The sequence below is a fragment of the Hippopotamus amphibius genome, chromosome 3 (genome assembly GCF_030028045.1).
Source record: "Hippopotamus amphibius kiboko isolate mHipAmp2 chromosome 3, mHipAmp2.hap2, whole genome shotgun sequence".
In the NCBI taxonomy this organism is placed as follows: domain Eukaryota; kingdom Metazoa; phylum Chordata; class Mammalia; order Artiodactyla; family Hippopotamidae; genus Hippopotamus; species Hippopotamus amphibius.
The window spans coordinates 143963864-143989840 of record NC_080188.1 but is presented as its reverse complement, the minus strand read 5'-3'; the positions used below and the strand labels follow the sequence as shown (position 1 = coordinate 143989840).

The window sequence follows — 25977 nt, the reverse complement described above, 5'->3', positions numbered from 1 at the left end:
AAATTGCTCAATGAATTGTCTTTAGAGGAAATATAGCTCAACATAATAAAGGCAATATATGACAAACCCACAACTAACATCATACTCAATGGGGAAGAGCTAAAAGTTTTTTCTGTAAGATGAGGAACAAGACAAGGATGTTCACTCTTGCCACTTTTATTCATTGGAAGGTCTAGCCATAGCAATTAGGCCAAAAAGGCACCTAAATTGAAAAAGAAGAAATAAAACTGTCACTATTTGCAGATGACACAGCATTAAAGGCAGAATACCCTAAAGACTTTACCAAAAAAGTGTTAGATCTAATAAACAAATTCAGTAAAGTGGCAGAATATGAAATTAGTATGCAAAAATCAGTTGCATTTCTATACAAGAACAATAAACCCCTCAGAAAGAGAAATTTAGAAAACAATCCCATTTACAGTTGCATCAAAGAGAATAGAACACCTAGAAATAAATTTAACAAAGGAAGTGAAAAATCTTATACTGAAAACTAAAAGACATTGATGAAAGAAATTGAGGAAGACACAATAAATGGAGGGATATTTTGTGCTCATAGATGGAAAAATTAATACTGTTAAAATGCCCATAATACCCAAAGAAATCTACAGATTCAAAACAATACTTATCAAAATTCCAATGGCATTTTTCACAGAAATAGAACAAGCAATCCTAAAATTTATATGGAATGATAAAAGACCCTGAATAGCCAAAGGAATCTTGAGAGAAAAGAAAAAAGATGGAGGCATCATGATTCCTATTTTCAACCTATATTGCAAAGCTATAGTAAACAAAACAGTATGGCATTGGCATAAAAACAGACACACAGATCAACTGAACAGAATAGAGGGCCCAAAAAAGAACCCACATACAGGACTTAGGTGGCACAGTGGTAAAGAATATGCCTGCCAATTCAGGGGACATGGGTTTGAGCTCTGCCCTGGGAATATTCCACATGCTGTGGAGCAACTAAGCCTGTGCATCACAACTATTAAGCCTGTGCTCTAGAGCCCATGAGCCACAACTACTGGGCCCATGTGCTGCAACTATTGAAACCCACGTGCCTAGGGCCCATGCTCCACAACAGGAGAAGCCACAATGAGGAGCCTGCGCACCACAATGAAGAGTAGCTCCTGCTCGCAGCAGCTAGAGAAAGCCCATGTGCAGCAACGAAGACCCAACACAGCCAATAAATAAATAAATAAATAAATTTATATATAAAAAAAAGAATCCACACATATATGGTTGGTTAATTTATGACAAAGAAGTCAAAAACATACAATGGCAGAAAGGACAGTCTCTTCAATAAGTGGTATTGGGAAAACTGTACAGCTACATGCAAAACAATGAAACTGATCCACTATCTTACACCATACAAAAGTTAACTCAAAATAACTTAAAGATTTGAACATGAAACCCGAAACTATAAAACTCCTAGAAAAAAAAAAGCACTAAGCTCCTTGATGTCGATTTTGGTAATGATTTTGGATTTGACAGCAAAAGCAAAAGCAAAAAAAGCAAAAATAAATGTGTGACTACTTTAAATTAGAATGCTACACAGCAAAGGAAACCATCAACAAAAGAAAAAGAAACCTACTGAATGGGAGAAAACATACATGTGATAAGGGGTTAATGTTCAAACTTATCTAACCCAACAGCAAAAAAACCAACCTGATTAAAAATGTCTATTCAGATCCTATGGGCAGAGGATCTGAATAGACATTTTTCCAAAGAAGACATACAGATAGCCAGCAGGTACAAGAAAAGGTGCTTAACATCACTAATAATCATGGAAATACAAACAAACCCACAATGAGATATCACCTGTTAAAATGGCTATTAACAAAAGACAATAAATAACTAGTGCTGGTGAGAAAGTGGAACACTTGTGCACTGTTAGTGGAAATGAAAATTGTTGTAGTCACTATGGAAAACAGTATGAGGTCTCAATCAATTAAAAATAGAAGATCTAGCAAGTCCAATTCTGGGTATTTATTTGAAGGAAGAAAAAACAGTAACTCAAAAAGACGTATGCACTTCCATGTTAACAGCAGCATTATTTACAATAGCTGAGACATGGAAGCAACCTAAGTGTCCATTAGTGGATGAATGGAAAAAGAAAATGTGAAAAAATACATACACACACACAATGGAATATTACTCAGCCATAAGAAGAAGGAAATTCTTCCATTTTTGACAACCACAATGGGCCTTGAGAACACTATGCTAAGTGAAATAAGTGAGAGAAAGACAAATACCATATGATCTCACTTCTGTATAGAATCTTAAAAAAAAAAAAGAGAGAGAGAGAGAAAGAAAACAAAAACCAAAATGAACTCATAGATACATAGAACAGATTGGTGGTTACCAAAGGCAGGGAGTTGGGGATGGTGAAAACGGGTGGAGGTGGTCAAAAGGTACACCCTTCCAGTTATAAAATAAGTAAGTCCCGGGAATACAATGTACAGAATGGTGACTATAGTTACTAATACTGTATTGTATGTCTAAAAGTTTCTAAGAGAGTGAATCTTAAAAGTTCTCATCACAAGAAAAAATTTTTGTAACTATGTGTGGTGATGAATATTAACTAGACTTTTTGTGGTGATTATTTTGCAATGTACACAAATATCAAATCAGTATGTTGCTCACCTGAAACAAATATAATGTTGTATGTTAATTATATATCAATAAAAAAAAACTCAGACACCTCTATCCACACATTGCACTTTCACAGGGTTATGCAATCCATCCAGAAAGATTTTTTTCTACTATTGCCCTCTTCTACTCTCAGTATATAAAGAGATTCTGAGACACAACATTTTTCTGATTTTGGTGACATATTGCTTTTCCTTGTCACTTCTAGGAAAACTTTCATGTTTGCATATGCAGCTTGCTCTCTGATCTTTTAACTCTCACCGTTGTCTTCCAAATCTGATACAGAATTCCGATTTTAATACTTCAGTTTGACTCTCATAGATTATAAATACAGAATGCATCAATTATGCATTAATTAGAGATTAGTTTTTACCTTCTCAGGTATGCTGTCCTTGTCAAGGTTAATCAATTTTTTCAGGAAACCAGTTTCTGAAAGAAGTAACTTTGCTGTAGCCCAGTTAGGTTTCTTTTGCAGAAGAATACAAACTGCATTCATGACAGTCAGTACGAGGTAAGGAGGCCGTGTATATACTCTGTAATAAATGGTGAAAACCTAATCAACTTCACAATTGAAATCAAAGGTACCCTGTAAACTACCTCAGAATATGACACACAGATTTTTAACAAGTGTTTTAGTAAAAAGTACTATTTGCCAACAGATAGCTGTTTCATTGTTTGGGTTTCTTTAAAAATTCGGATATCTTTAACACATGGGTATCCTTGCTTTAGGAAGATGAAATGCATAAAACTCAAATATGTAGAATATCTGAGTTAGATTTAATTCTTTTCATTATAAAAATATTGGGACTTCCCTGGTGGTGCAGTGGTTAAGAATCCGCCTGCCAATGCAGGGGACAAGGAGTTGAGCCCTGGTGCAGGAAGATCCCACATGCCACGCTGGAGCAACTAAGCCCATGCGCCACAACTACTGAGCCTGTGCTCTAGAACTCACAAGCCACAACTACTGAAGCCCATGCGCCTAGAGCCCATCTTCCGCAACAAGAGAAACCACTACAATGAGAAGTCCATGTACTGCAGCGAAGAGTAGCCCTTGCTCTCTGCAACTAGAGAGAGCCTGTGCACAGCGATGAAGACCTAATGCAGACAGTAAATAGATAAATAAAAATTAAAAAAAAAATTTGCTGCAGAGTTCTTTAAAAAGGAACCCTTCTGTGTCATCCCAGTGTTGATTTACTGATGACCAATTGACAAAGACACTATATGTTTGTATGGAAGTGGTAGTTGGGAGTCAGCCCTATTCTTGTAATTTGAGGGGTGCTGTAAGTTGCAACTCCGTTTAAACACATCTTCTGATTTTTCTTCATCCTGGTCTAAAATTCCTACCATAAAGATCATAGATAAAACAGAGTTGATGGAGGGAGGGTGGATGGGAAGTTGTCTCTCAAGTTATTAATACTATGATTATTGGAACATTGGAAGTTGTGTATTAATCAGCTGACATGCCACTGCACAATTGATGAGAAGCCAACATTTTGGAAAAGTCAAATTTTGGAAAGCCAGAGGTCAAGATAACGCTCACAAGGAGTAAGTTTTAATGAAAGCCACTGGAGTAGTGGTCACTGTGCAACAGCACTTGGGACTGGGAACAAAAGGGTAGTTAGCCTCCCCCAACTGAAAGATAATAACAGAAGAACTGGGAGGAGAGAGACAAGGTTTACAGACAAGAAATGAGAAGCCCTCAAACTTTTCTTCAATTTTGCCCAGGTTTTGACTGTTTTAAAATCAAACAGGATGGGAATACAATCAAATTAAGATGAAATATTTATGAAATTTAGTGTCAATTAAAGGGAAAATAGGATTCAATTGACTATAGTTCAATTTATGTGCCACTCTCCAGAAAAGAATATTTGATTTAAAGTGAGACTTATCTACACTGGTAATCTGCTTTAAAGTTCTTCATTACTACAAAGAAGTACTCTGTCTTTGACCCTTACTGGTTTACTCTAATCTGCATTGTCTACCATCTTTCTTCTAGCGGCTAGTGTTGCAAATTGGCAAAGGGTTGTACTGTCATTGGGCAAGATGATGGAAACAGCAGCTGGGAAAGAGAGTGGACTAAACTGTGTATCTGCTAGATGTCTTTCCTGCATGACCTAAGAATAGCAATGAAGATCATATCATAGGGCATTTCATTTATCTGGCATTTTGAAGTGGAGTGAAATGTATATTAGCAAGGGAGAATCTTTTAAAAACAAACAAAGAAACAAACAAACAAACAAAAAGGCATATACAAGGAATTAAAGGACCTGGTTAGTTTTCTTTAGCTTTAGTATTAGGGCAGGGGAAAGGGCTTGTTTAATCAGAGGAAACCACTTAGCATTAAAGTAACATTTTTTGAGCATTTGCTCAATGCCAGATTCTATTCTGAACATTTTATATGTTTAAACTCATCCAATTCTTTCAACATCTATTATTTTCCCTATTGGATAAAAAGGAAGTTGAGGCACAGAGAGGCTATACAACTAGAAAACAGCAGTGCCAGGTTTCCAACCCAGGAAGCATGGTACCAGAGCCCATGTGCTTAACCACTAAAATAGACTGTCCCTCAGAAATTAGACTAGAGGGAATTTGAGCTGAGCTCTCTCTTGGGTGTCTCTCCCAGACAAAAGCAAATGGAATAACTTCCTGAACAAAGTCATGAGGCACAGAGGGGGCTATGTTTGGGAAGCTGGGCCCTGCTGCTTCTTGGATGTCATCTCCTGATACTCCCTCTTGTTCACTGAGCTTCAGCCATCGTGGTTCCACCTGCAGTTCCTGAAACTCATCAACATATTTCTGCCTTAAGACTTTTGTGCCTTCTACTTCTTCTGCTTAGAATACTCTTCCTTTGGACTTTCCTAGTTTATGTCCAAACTTCATTCAGTTCGCTGCTTCAGTGTCACCTCATCAGAAAGGCCTTTTCCAGCCATTAACTGTTGTCACCTCAGCACTGAAAATGGGGCTTGGCACACAGTGTGCTTTCAATATATCTTCTGAATGAATGAATAAATGAATGCATAAGAATGAATACATATGAATGGGGTAAAAAAGGAAAAACAAGTCAAGAATTCATTCCCTTCCTCTTGCTTGTTTCTCTCTGTGCATTTATTTTTCAATTTTGGAGAGGGTAAGTTCAACATTCTCTTTTCTTTTCCATAAAAATACACTGGTTTTAAAAAAAACCCTTTTTTTCTTGTCATTTTCTGTTCTTATCCTCAGAATTAATGTGTTATAAATATCATGGTAGATTTGCTTCATATTTCAGCATCTTTTATCAAAATACTACTTTCTATAAATACTGGAAAGCTCAACATATTCCAAGATGTAATAGGCAAATTGCCTTTGTTGAGTCAGAGAGCTCAAGTTAAAAATCATCTCAGATGATGCACATCAGAACCATCGAGTTCAGATCTTTGTGCCTTATTCATTTCTTCTTGTATTTTCTTATGAATTTCTCTTTAATCACTGCACCGCCTCCCCACCCCGCAATTTTGAAAGTTGCATTTGGGAAAAGGCATAAGCGGAAATGCTTCCCATAGTGACACCTTGTGGCAATGGCCAACATTTGCGCATCAGTTGTCTCTTCCTGTGTTCCTATAGATCCCCAAAGTTATATAACTACACTGGCATAAGCAGCTGTATAGTGAACATTGTCCTCTTATTTTTGGAACTGCAGGTCAGGTGTTTACACAATCAGTGTGCATTTTCTTTCTAGTCTAGGTAATACAATATTTTATCAATTCTAAGATGCACAGTTTTACATCTTTGAGATTGGGATTTAGTTATAGCCAACAGCGTATCATATAATAGCATGCATGGCAGTAATTTTTCTTTCTTAAAGGTACATGAAATACTGATATGCCTTACAGTTGATGGCATAACATTGATAAGATACAGTATACAAAACACATAATGCAAAATTTAAAGTAACCAAGAGAGCTAAAATGGTTTAATCTAAAAATGGAATATATACTTAACTTTTACCATGCATTTTTGCTTTATTTTGGGTTTTCCCAACTCAAAAGAAACTTCCATAAATTACTCACCTTAATTCAGAGACATCACTTTTATCCAGGGCATTTAGAGCCACAATTGCCTTGTCAAGAGCTGGCAGTACACTTTTTAATTCATTGTCAGCTTTCTGCAATAAAGTTATAAGCCCCTAAATATATATGAATGATTATAATTGCAGACAAAATTTTTATATTTTGAAGTTAGAAAACATCATTTGAAGTTTTTACAATGCCCATAAGTTATGCATCTGTGTGACTTAGGGATGTACACACATGCTTATCCTGCTAGAAACGTGTGTTTCTATCCTAAATTAGTGTATGATGCAATCCTTGATGAGATGTTATCTGTGAGAAGCAAAAACACCGAGTGGTTTCTGCCTTCTGTATTAAACTCAGTGTAATTTTAACATTGCCCTTTTGAGGAGTGGAATTACTTAAAGGTGGAATTACTATAATACTAATGAAGCTTAAGCCTTAGACCCTTCAGCCATACAGGTCCCTTCCAAGGTCTTGGAAGGAATTCTGCCAATGTTTGCAGGGTCATACATTTTTGTAAGACTTGCAAAAGTAAGATATTTTAACTGCAGTCAGATAAGAACAATTTCTCTTTACACCTTGACTCACTCTTCATGAGGTATTCTATCATGACAAGTGGCGCTGGAATGGCTGCGGACATTATTGGGATCTGGCTAATGAGTTGAGTTGGGAATTATATTTATATTGCTTACAGTCACTTCTCTGTGTAATTAAGTTATTGCATGTGATCTCAAGTAGGAATGACTGCTAGGAATACTTCCATCATCTACTGTTTCCTGGTGATGTGACATTAAGGGGCAGGGCCAGAGGTCATATTGTATTGACAATATAAATTGTACTTATGGTGCCCAGCACCAGGATCTGGTCTGTGGAAAATCCTCCCGTTTTTTAGCTGAGTAAAATTGTAAGTAGATAGTTAGATCCTCATCGACATCTACTCAGAATGGAAGTTCACTCTTTCATGAACATACCTGATAATGCAGTGTATACTATTCTAAACCTACTATACATTCCACCTCCCTTTTTTTGGTGGGAGTTGTGCAATAAGAATTAATCAGAATTCCTGAGTTTTTAGGTACTATTTATTGTATTTGGAAAGATGTTTCAGAATGTCTCAATGAAATAAGTGAGGAATTATGGATTCCTTGTACAAATGTATGTCAAAGATGCCTTATTTTATAATTTTTAATACTTATTTACAAATAATTAATACAAAAAGTGGGGGAATGTTAACTAAAAGTGATTGATAAAATCAATAGATTCTTTTGATACTGAGTTGCAAAATGTAATGAAAAACTTCAGATCATACCAAAAGCAAAAGTTTATTGAGTTAAAAATAAATTTAGGATAGAAGTAATTATCTGGCCCTTAGTCTGTTTAATAATCCAATTAATGAAGAAGAATGTATCATATGATCACTGAAAAATTCAAGGTTCTGGCTGAGTTTGCAAGAAATATTGACATTAATAAAACTACAGATATCAGAAAACACCTCTATAATAAAGACATTAATGGAAAATTGGTTAATGAATGTTCTCAACTCAAACAGTAGTTAAGATTAATCGCTGCACAAGGAATCTCGAAATGTCATTGCTACTTATACCAAATTTGATAGAAATACTAAAAATGTTCATGACATGATCAACGAGATGAAGTTGAAAGAAACTTTTCCAAACTCTCAAAAATGAAAAAATCATTTTACCAACTATGCTAAAGACTCTATAGGAAACGATATTACAAAATCATGAAGAAGCAATCACAGGATATGCAGTGAAAAAAATGTAGGAAAAAGGTATTATGGGGTGTGTAAGGCAGTTAATTACCAGACATTATTATGCTTTTTTTCTAGGTTTTGTGATGTTCATAATAATTGTCAACTTCTAAAAATTTGTTTTCTTTGATTACTTCTAAATAAATATTCACTTTCATGTCTAATTATAAACTAGTAATTTTGTATTCTTTAAAAAAAAAATGGTCTCAAAATTGTAGAAGCTGAATATACCTCTGAAGTCAGATGGGTTTTTTGGGGGTCTGGGAAAAAAAAAAAGAACCATTAATTTCTCTATATCCATTTTCTAAAAAATTAAAGACTGAAGTTAAGCTGTGCTCATATTAAATATACTGGTTAACAGTGGCACCTTCATGTGGTTGGACTAACCGAGGTTATGGGTCACTCACAGTGAGCATCTTGAGGGAAGAGAGGAAGTTCCACAGGTTGGAAGGGTTGGCTGTGGTGGCCTCCCCATTTCCTAAATGCTCAGCTGGAAGCCTGCACTGTATAGTGTGTGTCCAAGGAGGGGGACTTGCCTATTACATTATCCAGCTTGAAGTAAATTAGCCCTTAAAATATGCACAGGTAGCTTAAAAAGGTTTCTCAAAGAAACCTTGGATTGAAGATAATGCTAACACTGCAAGTACAAGTGAACAATGGAAGAAAGGCAGGCTGATACTTCTCTTGTCCCTGGTATGAACTCTTCTTCAGCCTGATCAGATCTGACAAGAAGTCAGGCAAAACATTTTGAAGTTATCAAAAAGACTATTAGAAATTCACATTCACTATTGTTTATAATAAACCTTGCCCCAAGTATTTATTGTGCTTTGAGATATTAGTTAATGATAGTAGCTCATGTGTATAAAATAAATAAATAATTACATATATTTATGTTTTAGCTTATATATATATTTTTTAATTGATGGAGTTGTTCTATTAAAAACCTTTGCACATGGAAGACATGGAACTCCACTCTGCCTTCTGAGTAGGGGTGGCTATTGATCAGACCAGGGTTGAACATTTGGTAATTTGCTATCCCAGACTGGTTCTTGCTGTGATTCTGATGGGAGGGTATGGAGGCGAATTGGTCAGTTTAAAAAGAGAGGATTATTCAGGCAATGAAAGAAGTGACACAAAAAAAAATAGTCCCTAGAACTGCTTCGTTTCCTGCAGATGATCCTCTTGGAGGCCACATGTATTTCTGATATGACTTGAATGAGTTTTTGTTCATTGTAACCAAAAGAACCAGGCTCTATTCTCAAGATTTCTCAAGGACAGAGACCCCATGTCTTTGTATTTCCTGTTTTCATTTAACAGTGTCTTGCATGTAGTAGGTACTCAATAAACATTTTCTGGGATAAAAATGAAAAGTATGCAAAGTTGGGGCACTATATATTTAAGAGCAATCAGTCTGACCTTTAAATTTTGGGGGTAGGAAACAATTTTTCAAATCCCTAAATGATTTTTATAGATTATATTTTAATTTTACCTGAGCGTACTCTGCCACAATTCTTACTTCTTCTGCCATAATTTCTTCATCCTGTTTAACAAGCATCTGAACTTTTTCAACCACTTGTGAATCTTTCTGTAGTTTTTCCATTAGGGCTTCTTTTTCCTAATGAACCAAACAATTCTTCTTAGAATAAATTTTGAGACATGATAGCTTTCTTTAAAGAGATCATTTCCTTATTACAGAATCTGCCAAAATCAGCTTGAAATATATTTATTTAATAGACTAATAATGGTGACTACAATAAATATCATTTCATACAATACAGATAAGGAGTGACAATGGGTGATGATTTTTAAAATACTTGGCAAACTGCAAGTTACCACAGAGCGTTTCAGATGCTGTAGATTTTTTTGTGTGAACTTTTATGATTAGCTATATACCTATTATCACATTTAATTATTAAAATATGATGATGTTACTACTTTGCTATTGTTGTGCTTATTGTTTCCCTCATTTTACAGATAAGAAAATTGAGACTAAGAAAGGTTGCCCAGATGCATGGTAATAAAGCTGGAATTCTAACCCATGTTTGTCAAGTATCAGCCTTTGCTTTCAAACACTGTTCAGTATTAAACCACAAAATCTTTAAAAGAGATCCCAAATCAAACATACTTTTGTTTTTTGCTCTATTTGAGGGCCAAGAATCAAGAGCTCCTTCTGCATATCTGTAACTAGAGCAGTTGTTTCCAGGATCTTGGATAGACCTGTATAGAAACGATTCCTGAGGGGAAAAAAAAAAGTATTAAGAAGGTATAGATATAACAAAATATTAGCCAAGCAAGATATACTGTGATCATGGATTGGAAGACAACACAGTAAAGATATCCATTCTTGCCAAATTGATACAAACGTTTAATGCAATTCCTGTCAAAATCTCAGTAAGATTTATTTTTTGGTAGGTATGGACATGTTTATTCTAAAATTTATATGGAAAGGCAAATGAATTAGGGTAATTAAAATAATTTCGAAAAAAGAAGACTAAAGTGGGTGGAATTACTCTACCTGACTGTAAGATTGATTACATAGCGACAGTAATCAAGAGTATGTGATACTGGCACAGGAATAGGTATATAGATTGATGGAACAGATGGAGAACCCTGAAATAAACCACACAAGTACACGTAACTGAATCTTGACAAAGATGCAAAAGCAAAAGAGGAAGAACAGGTCTTTCAACAAGTGGTGCTGATGCGTCAATTACACAAGTTGAGCAGTAAATTAAACCCCACACTTCATACAAAAATTAACTCAACATGGACCATAGAAGTAAGTGTAAAAAGTAAAACTATACTATTAATATTCTAGAAGAAAACATAGGAGAAAATCTTTAGGACCTAGGGCTTGATGAAGAGTTCTGAGACAAGATAAGCACAATTCATAAAAGAAAAAAAATTCATAAATTGGACTTCATCAAAACCAGGACCCTTTTCTCTGTGAAAGACCCTGTTAAGAGGATGAAAAGACAGTACCAACTGGAGTAAAATATTTGTAATCCATGTATCTGACAAAGGACTCATATTTAGAATATACAAAGAATTCTTGAAGCTCAACAATGAAAAAATTGAACAATCTATTTAGAAAATCTGCAAAAGGTATGAAGAAACATTAAAATGAAAAAGATAAATGGATGACAAATAAGGGCATGAAAAGATGTTCGACATTATTAACCATTAGAAAAGTGCAAATTAAGATCACAATACCATATAATTACACACCTATTAGAATAGTTAATATAAAAAATAGTGACAATACCAAACGCTCCCAAGGATGCAGAGAAACTAAATCTCTTATACATGGGTGAGAGCATAAAATAGTACAGCCTTTTTGAATAACAATTTGGTATTTTATTTATTTATTTTTAAATTTTATTTATTCATTTTTTTGGCCTTGCCACATAGCTTGGAGGATCTTAGTTCCTCGCCCAAGGATCCAACTTGGCCTGGCAGTGAAAGTGCTGAGTCCTAGCCACTGGACCACCAGGGAATTTCCTGGTATTAATAAGTGAGATGACCTGACAATTGCATTCTTGCCATTTATCCTAGGGAAATGAAAATTTACATTCACACAGAAATCTGACTAGCTATGTTCATAATAACTCCAAATGGGAAACAGCCCAATTTTTTTCAATGGATGAATGGTTAGACAAACTATGGTACACCCATATGGAATACTACTTTAACAATAAAAAAGAATGAACTATTGAAACATGCAAGAGCTTAGATAGGTTCCAAAGGCATTGTGTTGAGTGAAACCAATAGCGCTCCCTTTACGTAAGGGATAAAATTGTAGAAATAGAGAATAGATTAGTGGTTGCAAGGGATTTGGAATAGGAGGAGAGTGGGAATGACTATCAGTGAGTAGCAGAAGGGGATCTTTGTGGTGATGGAATAGTTCTGTATGTTGATTGCTGTTGTGGTTGCACAAATCTACACATGATAAAATGGCGTTGAACTATATACGCACATTGTACCAATGTCAGTTTCTGATTTTTGATGTACTATTGTTATGTAAAATGTGAGTGTTGAGAGAAACTGAGTAAAAGATGCACTGGACCTCTCTGTACTACTTTTGCAACTTCCTGTGAATCTAATTATATCCAAAAAGGTTTTTAAAAAAGAAACTATAAGATACAGTTGAAAATTTTCCATTTATCTATACACTAGAATAAAAAATTGAAAATATATTTTGTATGGGATAAAATAAATAAAAATAAAAATTTTAAAATCAAAAGACTACAAATCTTTTAGTCAACAAAATTTTAGTTCTGAGAGAGGAAATAAATGCTGCAGAGCATTTTCTAAAAAATGGAATATATGGTTTCTACTTCCTGGGCTTTCATAATCTATGAGAACATTATCACCCATGCCCTTTAAATTGTGAATTGTATAAATATTTTCCATATTTTATTCTTTGATCTAGCTCTAGGATAGGCCCTCAAAATGTCTCATGTGGATTACTACAATAGCTTTTTTTTTTCATTGAAACAGACATTTTAATTGAGTATGAGTTTTACAAAATTATACAAATCTTCTAAGTGATGATAAATCAGTTCTCAATACAGGTACTTAAAGCAATTAAAAAAAAAGTCACACAAATTACACTTTTAAGGTTACAGTGTTTAACATTTATCAAGTTAAATTCCCACAACTAGCAAGATAACAGATAAGTTACTAGGACTCAGACCACATCCTAGGGAATGTTTACTGGGCGATCCCAATTATACCACAAGCCAAACGATTTCCAGCATTTCCTGTCTTTGTACTTTCTTCATTTCCACCTCTGCCCAAGTCATCTGGTTTTTCATGGACCACTACTGTGCGGCCAATGATGGAATGGTCTCCTATGAGAGTGAGATTATCGAATCTTCAATATACACTTCGGCTACACCATTTTCGTCAGCGTTCACATTGCCCAGGTCTCCAACATGCCTCTCTTCATCCTTGGCCCACCGTGTTTTTTGGATAGAGGATTAAAGTGAGGACCTGCACTGGTACAGCCTTGTGTATTATCTCCAAACTGATGGAAATGGAATCCATGATCGCCTTCAGTCAATCCTGTAATGGATCCGACACCACGACTGTATCTTCCTTTAGCTCGAAGTGGATGATGCCCTGCACTGGGCCATCGCCCTTCAACACGCACATGGCCTTCGTCACCGTGACTCACGGGGATGTACTCAGGGCTGGACTGCGAGGGCACCAAGGGAAGTAGGAGATGTCGCAGAAGACGCCGAAGCAAAACCTACAATAGCTTTTAAATCTTCTTTGTTTTTATTTTTTTTTGTCTCTGGAGTTTATCCCCCATTCTAATACCAGGGTGCTTTTCCTAAAATTCAAGTCTGTTTATATTATTCACTTATTTAAACAGAGTTATTATTTGTTTTGTGTTGTGTGTGTCATACATTGTGCTTAGCATTTAATCTGTAAACATATGAGCCCCAAGAAACAGGTGATATTAAAAATAAAATGGATTCAAAAGAAAGACTGAAAAAAAAAATAGACAACTGAAACAACTCCCAATGGAACATACACCTAAGACAGGCACTTTGGGCTTTGAATGTGATTATTTCCCAGAAGGATACCTCCCATTTAAACAGGATGTTTAATATTTTGGGGTGGGGAAGAGGTGTGGATTGGCTGTAAGAGACCCAAACCACATAATTAACTCTTCCTTCCCACTTTTCCTTCTCCCATATCTACCTCTGGGAAACCGAGCTACTGGATTTGTGAGAAGCAAAGAAGAGCTGGGAAGTGAGGACTTGTAACCTGGTGCTTCTTTTTACCACCTAGCTATGGATGGATATGAGCAGGTATGGGTATTGATGATAAAGTTCATGTACATAAGCTGACAACTCTTATGGTGATCTTGGTTATACTTCAGAGGGTGGGAGATGTTCTAGGATAGTACAAGGTACATAAGGAAGAAATTAGTGAGCCACTTAGGGATGTGTCTGGGTATACAGTGTGGGTAAGACATGGGGAAGACTGGAAAGTGGATGAAGTGATTGTCACAGAGACTGATCACACCAACCATGACTTGTGAATGGAGAGCAACAGCCCTGGATGGTGGGAAGGGGACACCTCAGAAACCTGGAGGTCAGAGGTGGAAGGAGGATCCATTAATGCCTTATGACTCTTGTCTATAGGGCATCCTGCCAGTTTACCCAGGCTGCTGCCATCATCCTCAATTTAATCACCAACCAACAAAAGTCTTAATCTAAGGACTTTCAGAAACATCCTGGGAGCTGCTAACCCTGGGAGTGAACAGCCTCTATGTAAAATAATAGAACAAGATTAACCTTCTAAACTAATAGGATTGTGTTCCAGTCTACAGCAACTGCTCTCTATTTAACTGATGTTGAATCTGTCATGCCCCACTTGACCTTGATAACAAAAACTTAATAAAGGTAGATCCTGACCCCACACTAGCAAAATACTGCTGTTGAGGTTGCTGCTACTCCTGTAAATGTCAGGTCTGTACTTGTCTGCCACACACAAACTAGTCTAAACTCTCAAACATGAGTGGTGATGAAAAATTGCATCGCTCTGGGCTTCTGCTGGCCAAGCGAGGCAGAGTATGTGCTATTGCCAATGGCTGATGCACTTGGATTAATAAAATTTTTAATTGGCTTGGCTCCAGATAGGGAGTCTGCCTGTGGCCTGTGCTCCAAGTGGCAGTCATTGTCATGGCCACTCTCATCCAGTGCTGTCCAAGAATGGATTTAGTCTAAGCCCCTATCAGTACACTTAATGAGGGTATCACATAGGGTGGCCTATTCTTTCTCAGCTAGATAAGTGACAGGTCAGAGGATGGAGTTGAGGAGGAATGGCTCCACCATGGTGCCCTGGCAACCTTTTATGCCTTCACATATGTCACAAAGGAAAAGGTTTAACTACAACTGATCTAAGTCTGTGATCCTTCTAGATCCATCCCACGAGAGTGTGGGATGCTTGTGAGCAGATGCTATAAGACCATTTCCCACTCTCTTCCCCATCTTTCTGGGAGGCCGTCATGAGATTGTTTCTCAACATCTCCTGGGTTCTGATGAGGTATGAGACTTTCTACCTCAAGTTTCCTCCCCCACCTTCCCAGGTCTAGCTGGAGGCTCTAAAACTCCTTAGCTGCAGCATGACACTGGCTCCCCAGCAACTGGGCAGCCCACTAGCTGTGCTGCAGTCATCTGGCTCCTTTTATTTTGGTGTTGTCTCATGGAAAAAGGGACATGGAGAGGGGCAATGCTGGCTACTCTTGCTTTCATTGTCTATGTCTGAATCTAACGGCCTATTGCTTCTTCACTGGCTGAGTCTGTTAGCCTTGCCTTTACAGGGGCAGCCTTTGAATGACCACAGGGGAGATATCCACCTTACCTCTTTTAAGATCTTCTGCAGCATTTGCTTCTTTCCCCCACTGAAAGGGCAGACTTGGGCTCACTACTTTGTATTTGTGTCACTTTTTACAAATAAAAGCACAAATATATACATATTTCTTATTTAGTCTCAAAGTCTTACCTCTTCTTTTGCATTTCCTTCTCTCGAGACTTCAAAAAGTGGGCAAATGTATCCATGAATCGCAAGTAGTTACTGGGAGTGATATAATAATGCCTTCTAGTTTTTTTAAAGTATTTTGTGCTCAAGTCGTCTACACTTTGGTGGATTTGGACGCATGTTGGGACAAGTTTTTCTTTTAAGTTCTGAAAAATAATAATTTCTAAGAATTAAGAGAAAGCAATCCAAATATACACACACAAAAGAAAACTAACACTGTGAATAACTTGAAATGGTTTATCATTTTTGAGATGTGGAGATGCAGAAAAAGTGTCTAGATGAATGGGACTAAGAACATATGAGTTTTAGTGGTTAGGATAATGTTAGGGTGGAAAAGACAAAGAAATGGTCAACAATTAATGACATGTCAGACTCAGACTAGGCTTTTCCCTCATTTCTGTTCCTGCCTTCCAAGTATTTAGGGCACATTGTCACTGGCCAAGGTTTATGGTGCTTTCTTTATCTCCTATCTTCCTTTCTTTAAAGTAGGTTATTGATAGCAAGATACTCAATTTCCTTGAGTAAAATAGAGCTAGAAAAATTTAAGAACTCAAAGGATATGTAGTCAGCCCTCTGTATCTGTGGATTTTGCATCCATGGATTCAAATAGCCACTGAAAATATTTTTAAAAAATTCCAGAAAGTTTTCAAAAGCAAAACCTGAATTTCCCATGCACTGGCAACTATTTACACAGCATTTACTTTGTATTTACAACTCTTTATGTACACTTACATTATATTAGGTATTATGAATAATTTAGAGATGATTTAAAGCATACTGGAGGATGTGCATATATTATAAGCAAATACTACACCATTTTATATAAGGGACTTGAGCATCCTCTGATTTTGGTATCTGTGGGGTTGCAGGAGGGGGCTGGAACCAAGTCCCCATAGATATCGAGGGATGACTGCACACATATATAGATGGGCAAAACTAGAGTAGAAAGAGTGTCCCCTTTGCTTACCTTCAGAGAGAATTCTGCCCTAAACCTAATCTAGTCCTGATACTCATTTCCAGTCCGCCAAGCCTAGCTAAACTGGTCACTCTTAACCCAGCTGCATTTTCTTCCTGGTTTCACCCTGAATCTACCCTTCTTGGCCTTTGCTTTCCTTGAATACTTGGACGGGTAAGGTCGTAAGCCCCTTCTAGGTCCCACACTGAGTTTCAGGCCTCTATAAATTTACAACTTCTTTTGCCAGCACCCCATGGGATCTTCAGTTGAATCACTCTAGAGTAGATTCTTACTGACTTGTGGCTTGTGAGTTCTGAGTTAATTTTGTGTGTGGCTTGTGCTCTCGTTTCTTTGGAGTTGTGTTGTTTTAACCAAGCCAGAGAAATTTACGAGTACACAGAAGGTTGTGGCATCCTCACCAGAGCATCTGGTATGCAAATTGGAGGTTGTTTACCTTCATGGAAATCTGCTGTTCACCATGAGGGCAGAATAGTAAAGAGATCCAAGCAGTGAGGAATCTGCGAATCTTTGAAATAGGGTGAATTAGGGGACAAAAGAGATGGAGAATTGATAAAGAGTCAAGACAAGCACTTGACTTATTTCATAATTTTGCCTAGAGCTGCCTATTTTTGCCCACCTAGGGTTCATTTCTATTCAGCGACATGATGGTGTCAGATTCTGATAATAAACTGAAACCCTCACTGCGTTAGATTTCTTAAAGGGGTTATATTTACCTCTCTGTTCTCAAAATCCACCTTCTCTCTTAAGAAAGAATTGGCTACAATCAGGAGAGCTTCTTCTGGCCACTTCTCATACCAATCGATCGTGCAGGAGCTGATCAGGGAAGGATATAGTCTACAATTTTGGTGAAAGTTAGGTCTTGTAGGACTCATGGTCATAAGAATATGAAGATTTTTATATATTCTCTGAAAATTAATAAAAATACAGGTTGTTAAAATGTAATCCACTGCTTTGAAGAAAATATTATATTGAAATTTCTATTTAAAATTTGTTTCAATTTTTTCCTTAATGGGTGGAGTAGGACTTATCAGCGTACTGCCTGCCACAACCGGAGTCCTTCCAAGGGAAACTACAAGCCCTACAGAGCTCTTCTGAGAAAAGCAGCCAGGTTCTGCTCTATGGGACCCCACCCTCTTGGCTTCAGCTGGATGGACTGGGTAGGGAAGGCACTGAACTCCAGAACATTCCTTGTATGAGGGGGTCTGGTGCTAGAGTTCTGTTCAGTAGGGAACCTTATATCAAATGGTGATGGGTCTGTATAACTCTTTCCTCTGGGGCGGTGTGCGTTTAAGACCCACAGAAACTCAAAGTGAGAAATGGTCAGATGAATTAAAGCTGAAAGACAAAGAGAAACAGAGACCAATGTTATGCATAGAGCACCGGGGAGATACTAATAAACTCCTACAGCTGAAGGATTGCAGCCAAGCTGTATTTGATCCTATACAATTTTGTAGGTCCTAGGCAATGTGCTAGTTTCTAAGAACTTTGCCTGCAACCCCACCACCCCCAACCCTAAAACCTGGGTGTGTTGTTGCTGTTCCTGGCTTCCTGGAAGGACTGACCGTGGGGCACATATTCCTTCCTCATTTCCATATTGTCACTTTATAAAACCACATTATTTGTTTTTTCAGTCACATATCTATATATTTATTGAGCAAATAATGAAACTATAAAGAACATAAGATGGTAATTCATCAAATAAAGATTAAACTATACTTGGTAGATTCAACTGAGGCAAGAACATAAAACCACACATTACTACATTCATTAAAGATTTTAAATTAACTTTTATAAAATTAATATTCTCAGTGAAAAAATTTTTTAAAATACAGAAATATATAAAGAAAGATTTCCCCTTCCTATATTCTTCACCTGATATCCCAGAGACATTCTTTGTTTACATGTCAGTGTGTACGCATATAGAAATTTTTTATGCATATACATATACAAAAATGTGTACATAATTTGGAAACGACTTTGATTAAAAAATATTAATTTTTAAATTAAGCTTTAATTTGTAAACAAACTGATTTAGGCATAAAATTAAATCCTTAGGCATTCTGATCAATTGGGAATTTAATTAAATCACAACTAAACTATGAGATGTAAAACCACATTATTGAAAGCAGGCTCAGTGAGTCAATGTTCCTTCTAACTCAAAGAGTTCAACTTGTACAAAGTGATAATATCTTTGAGTAGCAAGCAACTTATTTTGCCAAATAAGTGTGGTAAACCTGAAAGAAGACTAAAGTGTAAGATTTTTTCCCTCCTTTCTGTCTTTAAAAAATTTTATAAAAGCAAATGAAACTGCACAATGCAAAATTCACACAACACAGAAATGTTTAAATTAAAAATGAAATCACCTCTCTTTGCTTTACCCATCCTCAAACTCCTCCTTGAAGATATCCAACAGTTCAAAGTGTGCTTTCACTGTTTATTATTATTCTAAGAAACTTCAAGTCATTTTTGAAAGTATGGCATATATATAAAATTAAAATTGATTTCTACTTGGGATTCTGCATTTACTTTTTATTTCCGGAGTGCACTATTCTCCACCCTCCAAGTCAGAATTTCTTTGTTTTTCCTTACCACTCACGATCTATTGGATAAACCAATTTAGTAACAAGGTGCCTGAGTGCCAAAAGTTATCAGGATAACTCCTATTCTTCTTTCTACCATGACATTTAAAAATATAACTCAATCTAAGCATGCATTTATGAGTTATTGTTCTCTCTCAATTGTAGATTCCATTCCCAGAACTTTTTACATCCTCTTCTTGTGCCAGATCACTAAGTATCTACTGAGGAATGGATGGTGGCCCAGTTCAATTTTCAAATGACTCCATGAAAGGCAGAAACTGGCTCAAGAAATAAGTTGGGCTGTGGTACTTCCCCAGGAAGCATTTTGTCTTGGGTAATCAAATATCTATCTCTTCCCTAAGCCACTTCTCAGTCATCATGCCTTAAAGACACAGAAAGCCTAGTTCATTTGCCTAGTTGGTATCTCTCATCAAGCTGATCTTTTCACAGCTACCCCACTGCTGAGTTCATTATGAATATCACCTGATCTACCTGAGTGATTTCTTTCTGTACCCATCACCTCCCAGCCAATTCTTGAGCTATTTAAGGGGATGAAGGGATTCTTGTTTCTTGCCTTCCCAGGTTTGTTACCAACATACAACTGAAATTGGCTAGGAAGGGATCTCAGGGTATGAAATAATATTGGGATCTTATTTCTCGTGTCATTGCCTCCAGCTGTTATGTTTTTTTTAAGCCATTGTTAGCAAGTCAGTCCCAGATCCTTGCTGATCTTTGCTTGTCTTGCATATGATGTGTCTGTGTGTAGGGAGGGCAGTCATTATTTTAGCTTTAAAAACTCATGTAAAATAGGTTTAAGATGGCGGAGTAGGAGGACGTGCGCTCACTCCCTCTTGCAAGAGCACCAGAATTACAACTAACTACTGAACAATCATCAACAGAAAGACACTGGAACTCACCAGAAAAGACATCCCACATCCAGAGACAAAGGAGAAGCCGCAATGAGATGGTAGGAGGGGCGCAATCGCGTAAAAATCAAATCCCATAAATGCTGGGTGGGTGACTCACAAACTGGAGAACAGTTATACTGCAGAAGTCTACCCACTAAAGTGAGGGTTCTGAGCCCCACATCAGGCTTCCCAACCTGGGAGTCCAGCAACAGGAGGAGGAATCCCCAGAGAATCAGACTTTGAGAGCCAGCAGGATTTGATTGCAAGACCTCCACAGGACTTGTGGAAACAGAGACTCCACTCTTGGAGGGCACACAAAAAAATGTGCTCACCAGGACCCAGGGGGAAGGAGCAGTGACCCCATAGGAGACTGAACCAGACCTACCTGCTGGTGTTGGAGGGTTGCCTGCTGAGGTGGGGGGGGCGCGGCTGTGGCTCACCGAGGAGGCAGGGGCACTGGCAGCAGGGTTTTTGGGAAGTGCTTATTGGTGTGAGCCCTCCCAGAGTCTGCCATTAGCCCCACCAAAGAGCCTGTGGGCTCCAGCACTAGGTGGCCTCAGGCCAAACAACCAACAAGGTGTGAACACAGCCCCACCCATTAGCAGGCAAGCAGATTAAAGTTTTACTGAGCTCTGCCCACCCAGCCCTACCCACCATCAGTCCCTTCCATCAGGAAGCACACAGGAGGCTCCTAGATAGCTTCCTCCACAAGAGGGCAGACAGCAGTATCAAGCAGTATCAGCAGTATTTCGTCTTGTGGAACTGAAAACCACAGCCACAGAAAGATAGAGAAAATGAAAAAGCAGAGGACTTTGTACCAGATGAAGGGACAGCATAAAGCCCCAGAAAAACAACTAAATGAAGAGGAGATAGGCACCCTTCCAGAAAAAGAATTCAGAATAATGATAGTGAAGATGATCCAGGACTTTGAGAAAAGACTGGCTGCAAAGATTGAAAAGTTTACCAAAGACCTAGAAGAATTAAAGAGCAAACAAACAGAGATATGCAACACAATAACTAAAATGAAAAACACACTAGAAGGAACAAATAGCAGATTAACTGAGGCAGAAGGGCGAATAAGTGACCTGGAAGACAGAATGGTGATCATCACTGATGCAGGAAAGAATAAAGAAAAAAGAATGAAAAGAACTGAAGACAGCCTAAGATACCTCTGGGACAATGTTAAACGCACCAACATTTGCATTATAGGGGTCCCAGAAGGAGATGAGAGAGAGAAAGGACCTGAGAAAATATTGGAAGAGATTCTAGTTGAAAATTTCCCTAACGTGGGAAAGGAAATAGCTACCCAAGTCTAGGAAGTGCAGAGAGTCCCAGGCAGGATAAATCCAAGGAGAAACATGCCAAGACATATATTAGTCAAGTTGACAAAAATTAAAGACAGAGAAATGTTATTAAAAGCAACAAGGGAAAAACAACAAATAACATACAAGGGAACTCCCATAAGGTTAACAGCTGATTTCTCAGCAGAAACTCTGCAAGCCTGAAGGGAGTGGCATGATATATTTCAAGTGATGAAAGGGAAGAACCTACAACCAAGAATACTCTACCCAGCAAGGATCTCATTCAGATTCGATGGAGAAATCCAAAGCTTCACAGACAAGCAACAGCTAAGAGAATTCAGCACCACCAAACCAGCCCTACAACAAATGCTACAGGAACTTCTGTAAGTGGGAAACACAAGAGAAGAAAAGGACCTACAAAAACAACAACAAAACAATTAAGAAAATGGTACTAGGAACATACATATTGACAATTACCTTGAATGTAAATGGACTAAATGCACCAACCAGAAGACACAGACTGGCTAAATGGATACAAAAACAAGACCCATATAGATGCTGTCTCCAAGAGACCCACTTCAGCCCTAGGGACACATACAGACTGAAAGTGAGGGGATGGAAAAAGATATTCCATGCAAATGAAAATCAAAAGGAAGCTGGAGTAGCAATACTCATATCAGATAAAATAGACTTTAAAATAAAAAATGTTACAAGAGACAAGAAACGACATTACATAAAGATCAAGGGATCAATCCAAGAAGAGGAGATACTAATTATAAATATATATGCACCCAATATAGGAGCCCCTCGATACATAAGGCAAATGCTAACAACTATGAAAGAGGAAATGCAAGGCAGAAATAGAGACACAGGTGTAGAGAACAAACACATGGACACCAAGTGGGGAAAGCGGGGAGGGTTGGGGGGGGAATGAATTGGGAGATTGGGACACCAAATTGTACACTCTATATATATGCTGTTTATTGTCTGTTAACTGTATCTCAATAAAAGCTCTTAAAAAAAAAAACTCATGTAAAAACCAAAGAAATTATCTAACTTGAAAATCATGTACAGAATTATAAACATAGTCTATTTTTAATTTAACATGACAGTTTAATGAAGCTAATCCACACAAAAAAAGTACCTTTTGGAAGAATGAGAGTAAAGCTTGCCTATCATCAACATAACCAGACTGTTCAGCAAGAGTTCTAATCCTGAGTGCAATTGAGTCCAGCTCCTCATTTTCAAACCAGTCAGGTATTTTCCCCAAATTAACAATGCTGTTCAAATCTTCCAAAAATAACTCCTTAGGTGAAACACATATTTAATCGGGAATGAGTCAATTATTCATATATTCTACTCTAAACACAGCAAATTGAGAAAGCAATAGTATTTAAGGAGAATTTAGATTATTTAAAAAAAACACAAATAACTTTTCTTAATTCAAACCCATCAAAACATTTTTTTCTGAGTCAAAATAAGCTTCATTTACCCATTCATTTATTCAAACATGAAAGAAACACAGATTTGGTACTGACAGTATGCTGAATGCTTGTGCTATGCACTGGGGCGAGAGGCATTGGAGGGCTGGGTACAGTAATGGGTTGAGCAGGGACTTTGTATCAAGCAGTTTATAGTAGTTCTCACTGTATCTACTTTGTGTTTGAACACTACACAAACTAGAAATCACATGGCCAAAAGATTATTTATTTTAACCAAGATATTCTGTATAAAGTGTTCCAAATTGAATGTGAAAGTAGTAGAGGACAAGTAGCAGTGAAAGAAACTCTACCAGAGGAGTTATAAAAAAGTATGAACATTTTGATTTTGAGGATAAATCCAAGCTTTCTTTTAATGAAACAGCATCATTAGCATTATCAGCTCCTCAGGATACTCTTCAGTCACTCACAGGTGCCTGGTATTTCAGCCCAGTTGGGGAAGGGCAGAGAGCTGGCGGGCTGTGTCCAGTAGAGGCCAACAGAAGGGCTAGCTGCTTTCCTGTCTCACCTAAGATATGATGGAGAACTGCCAAAGCTTTATTAAATACTCTGATTATTACCTACTTGTCGAGAGTCTAGCTAAGTTACTCCACAGTAATGCTGCCTCAGCATCCACTTGGTTTGGCCAAGCAGGCTGCGGGGGGCCTTAAACTGACACTAGCCTCCTTATGGATGCACGTGCCTTAGATAGCAACCCAAAGGGTCACAAGCAAATGTAAATTCTGATATGACTTCCCAACATTCCTTGTGATCAACAGTCTTCCCTGCTTCTCAAAGCCTTCCTTTTATGTGCTCCTTAGATAAGGCCCCTCTTACCAAAACCCTTCTTTAGGTTTGAATTGACCAATCTGGCCCTAGCCTGGAAACTGCAAAGCACGGCACACACGGACCCTAATCAAGGCATGTGCCCTGGTCCTGCTTCTCTCTCTGCACTTTGCTTTGACTTCCCATGGGTCCCCTCAAGGTGTGCTGTGTACCTCCTGCAGAACCTGTGAGTCATAAACTTCTCTATTTCAAATTCTCTTGTGGTCTTTTGTTAAATTGTGCCTCACCATCTGGTACCCTGTACTCCACTTCACAAATGTTAACAGATTTAACAAAGGGATAACACCAGTTTTTGGATTCATGTGGAAAATGAGGCTGTAGCCAGAAAAAACCTGGAAAGGGTAGAAGGGAGATCCAATGACCTTGAAGTTCTGCATAACATGGGAGCCATGTTCAACTCAGCTTTGATAGTGGGTTTCTGAAAAACAGTTTCTTAGATTAGGATGATAGGTTCCTGGAATGGGAGGAATTACATTTCTGAAATCTACAAAGAAAGTGTCTGGCAGAAATCTCAACCTGATCAAGGAGTAGGATATTTAAATTTGAGAAGGGGAGAAGATATAGTTAAAGCAGAAAAATTGGGTATTATGGAGAACAGAGATACGAGATGGCCCTTGGGTTTACTCTCAAACTATGACATGAAGAAAAAACCCTGCAACTCTAGGGAGAGAGGTCCAGTATTAGGAGAAAACACGATGGGGGTTTGAAACAATACTCAAAACTATACATGTCTGGATCATAGATAATAAACAATATTTCCTTGAAACTTTGCTGCAAATAAGTAAATATAATCTGAAGTGGTATTCCTAACTATGTTTTGGCTAAATAAAATATAACCTGCAAGGAAAGTTCTCAACTCTAGTGAAATTTGAGCAGAAGGATAAAGAAGAGAAACAGAAGGCTCAAACTCTGTGAGAACACATTGTAGGTTACATGGTCAGACAGTGGATACAGATGATAGTGTTCTTTTTAAAAGACAGATTAAAAAACTGGTTCGGATATAAAATGGATGACTTCAGTTACATAGATAAATTATGAGGGTGAGAAAATTATCGGCACTCGGTTGTATTAACACTTCTGTTGGTCGCACTGTCTTATCAGTGCTTTCCGTCCAAGGCTTCTGTCTCCCCAGTCACTGCTCTGCAGGTGTGAGCGTGTTACATCAGTTCATTTGTAACTGTGGTGTGAACAAAGATGGATGCCCCACTTGTGATTTGCATGAAAGAAGAGCAGCGTGCGGTGATTCATTTTTTGAGGTCTGAGGTTATGCACGTCTGCACACTTTTGCCCACACTGTTGATACTCTGCAAAAACTTCATTTTAAGGTGTTAAAGCATCCTCCCTATAGTCCTGATTTTGCTTCATCAGACTTTCACCTGTTTGTTTCCCTGAAAGCAGCCCTACGAGGACAAAGATTCACTTCTAATGAAGTGAAGACAGGGGTGCATTCATGGCTTGCAGTTCAGCCTAAAACATTTTTTAATGAGGGAATAGGAAAGCTTGTTGACAGATGGACAAAGTGTATTGAAAAGCAAGGAGATTATATCGAAAAATGATGTATTTGTCTTTTCTAAAAGTTACTTAAATTCTATAACCAGAGTGAGGATAATTTTTGACTCACCCTTGTATTTCCAATTTGTCAGTTAAAATTAAAATTATAAAGGCAGAAAATTCTTTTGTTGTAGTGCTTATGCAGAACTATCTACAACATGATTGGAAATTTGTAAACTCTATAGGCTATGATTGGATAAGGAGAGAGAATAATGAAAATAATTGATATGGTACGTTAATAGGACCATAGATAAATATTTTCTTTTCAAATATTAAATTGGGGGGGTACTTAAATATCAAACTTTAGCA

General features: G+C 37.5%; 1 protein-coding gene and 1 pseudogene across 1 annotated transcript in view; both read right to left on the bottom strand.

The window, feature by feature from the left end:
* The window catches only part of DNAH14 (dynein axonemal heavy chain 14), a 537201-nt gene that overhangs the window by 153032 nt on the left and 358192 nt on the right, over positions 1–25977 (bottom strand). Inside the window, exons 55-61 of the mRNA XM_057727198.1 lie at positions 22938–23099; positions 17719–17910; positions 15994–16175; positions 10598–10706; positions 9962–10087; positions 6699–6793; positions 3026–3185 (exon numbers count right to left, since the gene is read on the bottom strand). Of these exons, the coding sequence (XP_057583181.1) occupies positions 3026–3185; positions 6699–6793; positions 9962–10087; positions 10598–10706; positions 15994–16175; positions 17719–17910; positions 22938–23099 (1026 nt within the window). The remainder of the gene's footprint in view (positions 1–3025; positions 3186–6698; positions 6794–9961; positions 10088–10597; positions 10707–15993; positions 16176–17718; positions 17911–22937; positions 23100–25977) is intronic.
* On the bottom strand, positions 13186–15876 carry LOC130848000 (superoxide dismutase [Cu-Zn]-like; annotated as a pseudogene).